The sequence below is a fragment of the Colossoma macropomum genome, unplaced genomic scaffold, assembly GCF_904425465.1.
Source record: "Colossoma macropomum unplaced genomic scaffold, Colossoma_macropomum, whole genome shotgun sequence".
Classification (NCBI taxonomy): domain Eukaryota; kingdom Metazoa; phylum Chordata; class Actinopteri; order Characiformes; family Serrasalmidae; genus Colossoma; species Colossoma macropomum.
Window position 1 is genome coordinate 29,497,376 of NW_023494785.1, and position 12,684 is coordinate 29,510,059.

General features: G+C 39.8%; 1 protein-coding gene across 1 annotated transcript; it reads left to right on the forward strand.

The window, feature by feature from the left end:
- Positions 1–4,342: 4,342 nt before the first annotated feature.
- On the forward strand, positions 4,343–12,684 carry mrap2a (melanocortin 2 receptor accessory protein 2a). Its single transcript, XM_036579549.1, has 3 exons — positions 4,343–4,765; positions 5,079–5,178; positions 11,421–12,684. The coding sequence occupies exons 1-3, from the start codon at positions 4,537–4,539 to the stop codon at positions 11,857–11,859; spliced, it is 768 nt and encodes a 255-aa protein (XP_036435442.1). The 5' UTR covers positions 4,343–4,536; the 3' UTR covers positions 11,860–12,684.

Consider the following 12,684-nt stretch of genomic DNA (forward strand, 5'->3'; position numbering starts at 1 on the left):
CTCAACTCATGCACATTTCATTTCAACAGGCCATTTTTCAAAGTGTGCTGATGGTACTGTGCATAAGGACCAGACATGAATACTGATTTCAGGCTACTGCAGAATTATATAAACTACTTTTTTAAGATCATTTCCATTAAACACACTGAATCATTAAGCTAAATGAATATGTGTGAATCTTTCTCATCTACATGAGCCTCTACTTTGTTATAAACTCTCTCTGGTTTTCATTTGACACAAACATTGTAAACATGTTCAAAGTATTACAACAAACGATTCAACACATTTGGGAAAAAGTCATTTAGTCCCTGAAGTGATTTTCCAAATGTTGTTTATAAAAAACCTAAATCAGAATAATTTAGGTTTTCATTTAATTTCAAATAAGAATTAGAGTTACTGTAGGCAGGAGAGGAATGTGACTGTTCAGGACTCAGTCCACACTGTAAACAATTCTGAGGTTGCACAACAAAAAGAAAATTCTTTGTGTTTTATATTTAGATTACAGTTATGGCATTTACAAAAGTCAGAGACCACCCTTTATTAATTTGAGTTATTCTAGTTTCTTGAGATATATTTTTGCAGAGATTAGATAAGATAATTCACTTGCATATAGAAGGAGAAATGCAAGGGAGAAAAAAAAAGAGTTCAAAAAATGATTAAAATACACAGAGAAGGGCACAGAAGGTGACTGCAATCTCTGTACTTGTTTCCATCTCATACACGTCACACCTTCCCCTAAAGGCAGACTTACTGCACTTTCCTTGACATGCTGCTGATTTGTGGTCTCTGATGAATCCACCCTGAAGTTCTCATTACAGGCTGTTGCAGGCTAATGTACTTTATCGTCATGTTAGGCTTGTTTTGCTATTAGAGAGTAGCAAACCTGTATTATTTTCCATTGAATTAGATTCCTTCAAAGCTTTATGTTTTATACAATATAGAGCCTGTAAGAAGTTTCAATTTTATACACAATGTAGGTTCAAAAGTATCCAGACACTCCTTCTAATCAGTCAATTCAGTTACTTTAAGGTGCACCCATTGGTAACACAGGTGCTCAATTGTGTACACACAGCTTATACATCCCCGTTCTCAATAACGTTGGGACGCTGTGCAAAACGTAAATAAAAACAGAATGCAAAGATGTGCAAATCATTTAAGCCCTAAATTTAACTGAAAATAGTATAAAAACAACTATCAAATGTTGAAACTGAGATATTTCATTATTTTTATGCCTATTTTGAACTTTTAATGCTAAAAAGAACACCTGGTGGAACATCTCACAACTAATTAGGATAACTGGCAACAGGCCAGTAACATGATTGGGCATTAAAGAACATCCCAGTGAGGCTGAGTCTTTCAAAATTAAAGATGGGGAGGGGTTCACCACTCAGACCGTGATGTTGTGGGGGTGCATTAGTGCATAAGGCATGAGTGACTTGCACATCTGTGAAGGCACCAATAAAGCTGAATGATACATACAAGTTTTGAAGCAACATATGCTGCCATCCAGATGACATCTTTTTCAGGGCAGGCCTTGCTTATTTCATCAAGACAATGTCAACAGCATGGCTCATTACAACAGCATGGCTCCCAAAGTGGCTTCCATAGACCACAAATGTCACATTGCTATAGCCAGCTCATCTGAAACACTCAAATGTACGGCCCTGACCTGCAAATGGGCATGATTACCAGCCTCACAGCGCCTTCTGCTGGACAAAGTACAAATCCAGCAGTCTGGTGGCATCAGAGTGCAGCTCTAGGTACAGCACTGCAAAACAAGAACTCTTTCTATAGCCATAATTTTGCAAGCATCCATATGTTTTCACAGAATCCAGAAAGGCTTACATGCTCATTGAATATTCATTTTCGCATCTGTACTGCGAACCTTTCAAAGTCTTTTCATTAAACTAAAAAGTTCTGCACATGTATGGGCAATATGTAACAGCAAAATCTGAAAACGCATCTTCTGCAATCCTCCTGGGCACGATGCTGAATAATGTCCTCACACGGAATCTGCTGAATATTCAACATGGCCGCTTTTGTTCATTGTCCCCCTGGCTTAATAAATCAGGCTGCTGTTCTGTGTTTTGAGTGCCCAATTAGGGTGATCTGTTTAGCCTGCTGTGAGATCATTAGTAATGGATACAGGTCGGAGTGAGTCATGAGGCCATCTGCCACACAGCCTACTGCTACTGCAACTCCCAGTATCTGCCAATGAACTTACTCTGATTAGTGTTTTTTTATACACTCTATGTCCAAAAGTGCCCAGCCATCCCTTTCTAATTAGTGTATTCAGCTACTTGATGTATCCATTGTTGACACAAGTGTTAAAAAAGCACACCAACAACTATTTAATTTCCACAGAAAAGCAATAGAGATAGAATGTGATGCTTTGGAGCAGCGTAAGGTCACCAGGCCCAATGCCAAGCATTGGCACCAGGCCCAATGCCAAGCATTGGCAAGCATAAAGCCATGCAGCACTGGACCCTGGAGAAGCGGAATTGTTTTCTGTAATGATGGAGCTCCATCCAATACCTTTGGGATGATGTGGAGTTGAGCTTGCGGTCCAGAACTGATCATCCAACATCAGTACCCGAGCTCACTAATGCTCTTTTGGCTGAATGCAATCAAATCCTCACAGCAATGTTCCTATATCTAGCGTAAAGTGTAGAGGCTGCAGCAAAAGGGGAACCAACACTGATTTTTCATAATGTCAATTTAATGGTTGAGATGTAAATATTCAGAGTGGTTTGATGTAAAACGTTCTAGAGAAACTGACTCTGGTTTCTTTACAGGTTGTGTGGTTGTGAACCTGGGGTCAAAATGTCTACAGCACAAATATACATATTTTATTACTATCCAAAGGTACCAATGAAACTGTGTGTCTTTGTAAGTTTTTATATGCAATGTAATAATATTGGAAATACAGTGGAAAAAATGGGTCTTCTTCAGATACTGTTTTGCCTTACATTACCCTGCATGTACCTCTTAGAAAGAATACATCTTTAAAATTATGTTTTAAGCCAAAATCTCAACTCAGAACAATGTCTCAGGCATCAGGCAAAATATTCATGGCCGTTTCAGCCACTATCTTTCAGTGAGGTAGTTTTTTTTGGAGGCATCAATTGGATCACATGTTTGGTTCCTATAACCACTGCTTTTCTTAAGAAGGAAGCATATTGCATCAATCCACTATGAGTGACTGTTTACATTTTAATGATTTAATTTTTAATGGTCACTTTGAAAAATTGGTGGAATTCCCCTTTATTGGGTGAAATAAAGGATGGCTGACCTTATGCATGGTAACGGGCGGAAAATGGTCTGTAATTGTACATCTACACCGATCAGCCATAACATTCAAACCACCTCCTTGTTCACACAATTACAAACTGTAGTTCATCTGTTTCTCTGCATACTTTGTTAGCCCCCTTTTACCCTGTTCTTCAGTGGTAAGGACCACCATAGGACCACGACAGAGCAGGTATTATTTGGGCGGTGGATCATTCTCAGCACTGCAGTGACACTGATATCGTGCTGGCATATTGCACTGGTTTGAGTGGATCAGACACAGCAGTGCTGTTGGAGTTCTTAACACAGTGTCCACTCTATTAGACACTCCTACTTCGTTGGTCCATCTTGTAGATGTAAAGTTAGAGATGATAGCTCATATGCTGCTGCACAGTTTGTGTTGGTCATCTTCGGGTCATCATCAGTGGTCACAGGATGCTGTTGGCTGGATATTTTTGGTTGGTGGACTATTCTCAGTCCAGCAGTAACACTGAGGTGTTTAAAAACTCCAGCAGCACTGCTGTGTCTGATCCACTCGTACCAGCACAACACACACTAACACATCACACTTCAGTGTCACTGCAGTGCTGAGAATCTGCTCTGTGGGGTCCTGACCATTGAAGAACAGGGTGAAAGGGGGTCTAACAAAGCATGCAGAGAAACAGATGGACTACAGTCAGTGTTATTGTAGAACTACTACTATACGGTAAGTGGAGCTGATAAAATGGACAAAGAGGTTTTTTAATACTATAGCTGATCAGTGTAAATGATAGGTGTGCCTCATGAACTGGCCAGTGTATAATATACTTGTATACAAAGTCAAACCGACTGCATGGCCTACTGCTTCTTCACAAGACGGCAATTCAGATCTATTATAATACTATAATATCTATTATTTCAGCTGGAGATCATGACCGACCCGTTTCTTTAATGCCAACCGCAGCCAATCACTTTGATCGATTCGTGAGCTGAAGCCCCGCCCACAGGCACGAGTCACGGCGCTCATCCTTCTCCACGCAGCCGATTTCCTTGCACTTCTGAAGAGATGGAGCTGACCACCTGCTCTGGACCGAGACACACTGGACACACGAGTTGCTCGTCTGCTCTGCGCACCGTTTCCATCAGCGATACGGATTAACAGCCGGAACTTTATTTCTCCCAACGCTGCGTGAAAACGGCAGCCTCGCTTCAGCTTCGTACACACAGCGAGAGAGTCAGTGGCGAAACGGTAACGGCAGACGCTGCTGTATGTCTGCTCACAGCTTCGTTATTCAGTTAAGAGTGTTATTCAGAGTCCAGGCCTTCGGACCAGCTCGTTTCTTTCGACCCCTTTTCGTTATTTTTATAATTAAAGCGATGCCGAGACTACAGCACCCGAACAGCACCGCCAGCATTGCCAACAATGATTATGAATGGAGGTACGAATACTACGATGACGAAGAGCCTGTGTCCTTCGAGGGACTCAAGGCACACAGATGTAAGTGACTATCCTCTGACTGTGAATGAAGTTTGTTATTATGCTTTTTTGTCCATTCTTATATAATAGTGTAATAAGAATAGGTCTGTTTTCTAGTTATTGTGCCGGTCCAGATGGCAGGAGTTGATCAGCAGTCATATGTGGGGGGTTCCTAGTGCCTCCATAAGATGTCAGCAAGACTATAACCAAATACACCTGGGTTTAGATGTTAAGCAAGCCCATCTAACTGCTTTGTATACAATGCATAATGTGATCAGCTTGAGGAATTTCACACTGAATTAGGTTCTAATGGTGCTCAAATTTTATATTTCAGATTCCATTGTGATTGGCTTCTGGGTGGGCCTTGCAGTGTTTGTCATTTTCATGTTCTTTGTGCTGACTCTGTTGACCAAGACAGGAGCTCCACATCCAGAGTAAGTCACGAGTCACAGTTCAGTAGAAGCTCACGTCAATCACAGGAACAAGCCACTGAATCTGTGGGTGGCCTACCTGATGATTTTTCAAACCTATTCCACTGAATCCGTCACACAGCTCAGTCATCCTGCGTGTTCCTAGCTCCGGCACACCAAAATGGTTACTGCATGCTTCTTTCCTGTCCATTTTGTTCAGAGCTGTCTATGCCTTCCCCATCTCGCCGTCTCATTATCTCCACTTTCGGTGCGCGCAAGTGTGTGTGGCCTGCCAACCTCTCATTAGCTGTCTGTTAGGTCCGGTTCTCTGGAGTAACGCACTTTGAACCCAACTCTTGGACTTCTACCAGAATCCAGTGCTTAAATGAACCCGGCTCTGAGATCACACCCAATTAGCATAACGCTCTGCAGCGGTAACCTCTGTAGAGTCTTATCACCCAAGAGCTGCAAAGACCTTCAGCTGTTTTGTCATAAGAACATATTCCATAAAGGTGTGTGAATATATGAAGAGAAGAAGCCAACAACAGACACACATAAGTGCAGGCTCTTTATGTACTAAGGAAACAAAGCAGGTAATTAAAGCAATTCATTCATAAAGGAGACTTAATGAAAATGAATGGGTAAGGGCCCAAAGATTATTATATATGCCAGTTTGTTTTTTTGGCCCTTAATTAAACTGCTCTAAAGCCATGACTCATCCTTTTCTTTGACTAAAAACAGCGGCAACCTTAACAACCCTGGATCGCTGAATACAGGAGAAAAAAAATAAAAAATAAACATATATATATATATATATATATATATACACACACACCATTAAATCACACAGATGCAGGAACAAAATGAAAGGGGACAATAGAACCAAGGGCATGTTATATTACAGAAAATGCTCCAGAAGCACTTGACAGTTTCTTGATGCTTTGGCTGTGCATATTTTCAAATAAAAATGACAATGTCTATGAACAGATATCACAACATTTTGTATATATTAGGGGATGATGAATTTTATGGCCGATTCCGATTCCAATTTCTTTACAGCCAAATTGTTCAATGGCTGTAGCAACAGGCAACAAAGACAATAACATTGGTTACTTACTCTCTAGGCAAAATGAATTCACTGATATGACACGTAGGCCTAATAAACTGTCATGCATGCATGGCTTTCAAATGCTGCATGCGTCTTCCTGGCTGGCTCACATTGCTTAAAATAAAATCATAGTACAGATCGTCCAAAATAATAATGAATGGTCAGAGTGGCGGTTGTGTGTTAGGAGTGAATTTCTGCCGATTAGCACCCTTAGTATGTTTTGTGTGTTGGGGGGGTGCTTGACACTTAATTTTGCACGGTTAGGAAGGATCTGATACTTCATTTGCTGTCATGATACAGACCATATGCATTAACCTACATTTGAAAAACTATAAGAGGTACATGACATAAACTGAAAACTGTTAGGCCTCCAGGACAGAGGCACTTTCTTCATTCATGTTAAAGGTATGCAAAGGAGCCTGTCAAGTTCCGGAACAAATGCACAGGGATGGATAAAACAAAGCTAACTCCACATTAGAACAAAGGAAAACAGTGTGGAGAATGACTTGACAGTCATAATCAGCAGCATACCCTCCTGACCTGTGAAACGTGTAATGGTTTGCAAATTGCTTTTTGGTTTTGAAGAGAGGCTAATTAGACCTTGAAACATGCTAGTTGTCCAACTTACCTGTTATTTCCTGAAATTCAGTGTTGCTGTGTTGACAAGAATGAAAAACAGCTGGCTGGGTGTATAGCAAAAGTAAAACATCACGATATTTTGGGACTATACGTGATATCTCTAATGATATTTAGTGTTGGAGGTTTGTTAAGCTGGAACAGGAAAAGAAAAAGCCTTTTCCTGTTTCAGCTATAAATAATGATTTTTATTCAATAAATTCAATAACACTGTGCTGCACTAAATCAAACGGTACTAATTCTGCTCTCTTTGTAATAAAACATGAAGTTGGTCTGTTTCAGGTGTGTAAGTAATGACAGCTTTTTTAGAAAAGTGTATTGTGATACAATGTGATGTTATCATGATAATAAATAACCCACCATTAGTAGAGATGCTGCAAACTATCTCCAGAGGGAGCAAGAGCCAAAATGTACACATATTTCTGCGAATGTGGTCATATTGTTTTGGCAAGACAGAGGTACTCATTCTCCCTTTATGCAGACAACAAAGACCTGAGCCCCAATCTTACCAGCAGGCATTCACAAGACTCTTGTGTGTAGACGGAGCCTAAACATGCATTGTCTGACGAGTCGATTTTAAGAAAAATAGTTTTGCCTAGTCAGCTGCCGTGTTTGTCTGCATGGCCTGCTGCCGTTGCCTCGGGAGACGGGGAGAAGTGAAATGGATGATGCAAGACCAGAGATTCTCTAATATAAGGGGAGATGGCAATCCTCTGCTGTTTGGCGTTGGAGGAAAGCCTAACGTCCAGCTTGGCCAATCAAATCAGACCTTGCAAGTTAGAAGCCAGTCATGTCCTACTTTGACATCAGCACTGAGTCATCAATGTTTACAAACGTTACAAAATTAGTTTGGAATAAATCACCATTTATCACTGCTATCATAAATCACTGAAATACTGATGGTTACATACTTCAGCTGTTTAGTCATGCATATAATTGCACTGCAAAGGAGTGTTTGTACTGATGCTGTAGCTAAACTTAATAGCATTTAGAGCCACTGTTAAGAGACACTTTTCTGGCTTACTGCTGCTACAAGCTGTTGTGTAACATGAACATGCCTTTTAGTGTACAAAGATTGTGAAATTAAAGTAAATTAACAGGGAAAGAGCACCATTTGCATGTTTGCTAGCTTGCCATTTAGTTAAATGTGTGCTACTTTTTCCTGCTTCAGCTCATTTTGCTGGTGTAAAACAATAGATTTGCTATCAGTTTAGTGGATTTGGCATGAACAAGCCCACTTTGGCTAGTTAAGGGAAATCTTACAGATTAATGAGTTGTTTAGATAGTCACTGAAGCATTTATGATGGGCTAATGTCTAAGAAACTACACACAGCATAACATTTTCAGTTATTTTATTATTTAAAAGAAGATTAAACAGATATATACCAGTAAATTATGACAATTTTCCACAGTATTTTGTCTTTTGTTGGTCGAACCGACTCCGTTTGGCGATGTAAGAAAACAAGTTCTCTGAGACGCTGGTGCATTAAATTAACCCTAACTATAGGTACTAGATCTTGTTGGCATAAAATTTCATTTTTTTATATTAAACACATCATAGCTCATTAAAAAACTGACCTGACAGAAAACATGTTGAGGCTGAATGACAGGACAATCAGTTTGTTATATTACAATCTATGTCCACAAAACAGCAGTTAGTTCAGGGTACTTTTTTCACTCACACAGAGCCAGTGGTCTCCCTGCTTGTACCTGTAATGCTGTTTATACCAAGGATTGCCGAACTGTATCACTTTTCACCCCTTTGACAGGCATGAATTACCTTATATTACCTTCTATATGATACTTGCTATCAGTCATCCTTAAATATATTAAGGTGTACATTTACATTGCAAAGCACAAACAAGCTTTAAAGCAATTACCCTAAACGTTGTCTGATTAGCTAGGACGTGTTTGGTTGTTTGGTTGCGCTATGAAGCCAATACAGATACCAAGAAATGGAAGTTGCATGCCTAAATCATTACACCAAAACAAGTAATCTCAAATAGACTTGGTAATGTGGATCATAACATTGTGTCATACTGTTATCTATATAAAATATTTTTATAGGTAACAACTTGAAGCAGTTTGAGCCAGTATTAGTCTTACAGCTCCAGTACAAAACTAAAGAAGCAGACTTGGGAAACCAAACATCTCAGCTGAAAACTGCTCAAAGATGTGTTTTGAAATTGTGTTTTTTACAGAACTATTGCTTTAAACCTCATTTAGGCTTTGTATAGAAAGGTTGCACACTTTACTATTGAAGATTCAGAGATAATGAGCTGCATCTCTACAACAACCATGTGCCTAGCCTTGTTTACATACTTATTTTTATTTTAATTTTAACATTGTTTTTTTTATTTTGTAATGTTCAGCAATGGCAACATAGTACAGTATAAACTAATATAAAACAGTTTGGTTTCTTACACCCTTTTCCTTAAAGACCCTGTGCTTGTCTCTCTACACCACTCAGAGCAATATAATAAAACAGTGATAATAAACGTAAGTACAAAAACAGATGGGAGATAAATAAGGTACCTTGGTGGATAGAAAATAAAATTGACAAAACTTGCAAAAAAAAAAACATTTACATACACACACACACACACACACACACACATACAATATATATATATATATATATATATATATATATATATATATATACACACATACATACATACACGCATACATACGCATACATACACAGCACCAAACCCTATTAATAATAATGTTAGTAATTAACTCCATTATAGTATCATTAATACACCATTTGTACATCAGTCACATTATTTTTATTATTATTCTTTTATTTATCTATTCATCTTCTTTTCTTAAATAGTCATCCTGAAGGGACCTAAGTCAATCTTGCCTCAACCCTCAAATTATAGCCCTGATACCAGGGTGGTAGCTGGAGCATCGCATAGGAATCATATGATGTATTATAAAGAAAGAGGTCAGATGTCTCTCACTCAAATGTTTGTAAACCTTCAAAGTATGTTATAAAATGTAACCAGGTGTCAAAAAATTTATCTTTTGAGCCTCTTATTGTGAACTTAATCTTTTCCATTTGAATGTGAGCCATAACTTCATTGATCCATCTGTTATGTGTGGGAGGGGTAGACCCCTTCCAGTTCAAAAGAATTAGGCGTCTCGCTAGCAGGGTGGAGAAGGCAATAACATGACACTTGTCTTTAGTTAGAGATGATCCTTCAGGTCGCGTGCCAAATAAAGCCAGTAGGGGATGTGGTTTAATTACGACATTGTAGATGTCATTAAAAGACTTAAATATACTCCTCCAGAACTCCTCCAGTCTAGGGCACGACCAAAACATATGGGCTAAGGTGGCTGGCGTATGTTTACATCTATTACATGCTAAGCTGATATTAGGAAATATTTCAGCCAATTTGAAATTAGTGAAATGGAGCCTGTGGAGTATTTTAAATTGTATCAACCCCTGTCTTGCACAAGGGGATGTTGAATGCACCTGGTGAAGAATGCCCTCCCATTCAGCATCTGAAAAATCTATAGCCAAGTCCTGCTGCCACGCAACCCTAAGATGCTCTAACATCTGACGATTTATAGAGTTAATAGTAAAATATATATGGGAGATAGTGCCACGTTTATTTGGATTTAAGCTCAACAATGTATCAACTATTGACAGTGAAGGTAAACTAGGGAAGGAGCTAAATGCTTTTTGAGTAAAGCTCCTTATTTGAAGATACCTGAAAAAGTGGCTTCTCGGTAGCTTAAATCTTTGCGAAAGTTCGGCGAAAGATAGGAATAAGTTATCTGAAAACAAATCTTTTAAGCTTCTAATTCCATTCTTGTACCACATGCGAAAAGCTGAGTCAGAATAGGAAGGTAGGAACAAGTAGTTTGACACATACCAGAGAGCTTAAAGAAAATTGGCTGCAAGACCTCTCTGCCCACACCCACATTGGAATATAAGGGGAGTCTTCTGGAGACATCCAAAAAGCTATCTTTTGAATATTGCATGACCAGTAGTAAAATAAGAAATCTGACAGTGCCATCCCACCCTGCCGCCTTGGCCTCTGTAAAAAGGTTTTCTTAATACGGCAACCTTTATTCCCCCACAGAAATGCAGTAAACAATTTATCTACATTGTTAAAGAAACTTTTTCTAATAAAAACAGGGATATTGGAAAATAAGTATAGAAAACGGGGTAGAATTGTCATTTTAACTAAATTAACTCGCCCTACTAAAGAGAGTGGTAGTGCGGACCATCTAATAAAATCTTTCTTGGTACGATCATAGAGGGGGACTTGTTTACATACTTATGAAGATCTGGTAGCGCTAGTATACCTCAGATAATGGGCTTGTTGGACAACTAGGATGTCTGAAGGATGCTGGCAGGGAAAAACAAGGGAAAATGCTCAGTAGACGCTCAGCTCCTTAAACCAGCGTTGAAGGTACCTGCAGATCATCTAGATTCTAATGTTTATTTTGCCCTCCATCTGTGCAACTGAATGAAATCTTCATGCCAATGTAATCTCTCACACAGGAGTGCTGAACCATGCGATGACTGTGTGCATCTGACCAGCTGTGTTGAAGAATTAGGCCGTCAGCGGGATGCAGACAACACCAGACCTGGTTTGTCTCGGCCCTTACTGGAGGAGTCTCGCTTTCTCTTCAACTGCTATATTAATGAAGAAGAGCAGGCAGGAGAACGCACCCTGGACAGAGCCTGCAGAGCTCATGCACAGTCAAGCAGCACCGAGTCGAGTGGGCAGGTGGAGACGGTTGGCCTCATTGTCCAGAGCACACAGGTAGAGACAAGGGATGACAGCGAGGCAGCTTTTCTGGCTCACTTCAACATCCCAAACTCTGTGAACTCTGAACTCAGTTCCACACTGGGTGATGATGACTTACTGCTGGGCGGGGCGCCGATAATCATGGACAGCGAGTCTCATACACGTAGCATGCATCACATTAGAAACTAAACATTTACCACCATCATTTTGACCAAATGGACATAAAAATTAGTCTGAGTGGAACTAAGACGCATACATGGACAGTAAATACTATGGCACATCTACTCTAAACATAAGACCGAACTCCATAAATAAGAGTATGTGAACCCATTTTAAATAAGAGCGGAAGGATGTGCCTCTTGACAAGCTACCACCAAAACATTTCCATTTATCCTCATCTGCCCTCACTGTGCTGTAAGAATAACATCTATTCTTTTGATGCTGCAGAGGCTATAAAGAGCATTTGCTTCACCAAATCACTCACCTTTCGTACACTGGAATAATTATCACAAAATGGATCACCAAGTATGGAGGGGGCTAATCCGAGAGGCTATCAAGCGGTCTGCATCTGTAAAGGAGCTACAGGCCTTTGTGGCAGGAACCGGTTAGGTAGCATCTGACCCAATTAGTCCATATAACTGGCTATTGGAAGTCATTACTTGAATTACACTGGAAGCTTTCAAAATGGAAGGCAGGACAATGGCACAAAGATCCACACTGTGAAGTATGGTGGTGGAAGAAAGGGAGATTCACCTTTAAGCATCAGAACAACCCAAGCCACAAGCTAAAACCTCTGGACCTAGAATCTTGCTTCTGTAACCTGTGGACCAGGTTGGGACAACACCTTGGGAACACCATTCTTCCAGTCTCTGGAAGTTCTACTTTTACACAAAATGCTTGAAGGGAGAGAAAGAGAAACAACTTATTGTTGTTTCTCTTTATGACAGCATTGGTGTCTACAAGCCACTGTACATTAATCAGCTCAGTGACTGCCATGCTCCAATAACAACCAAA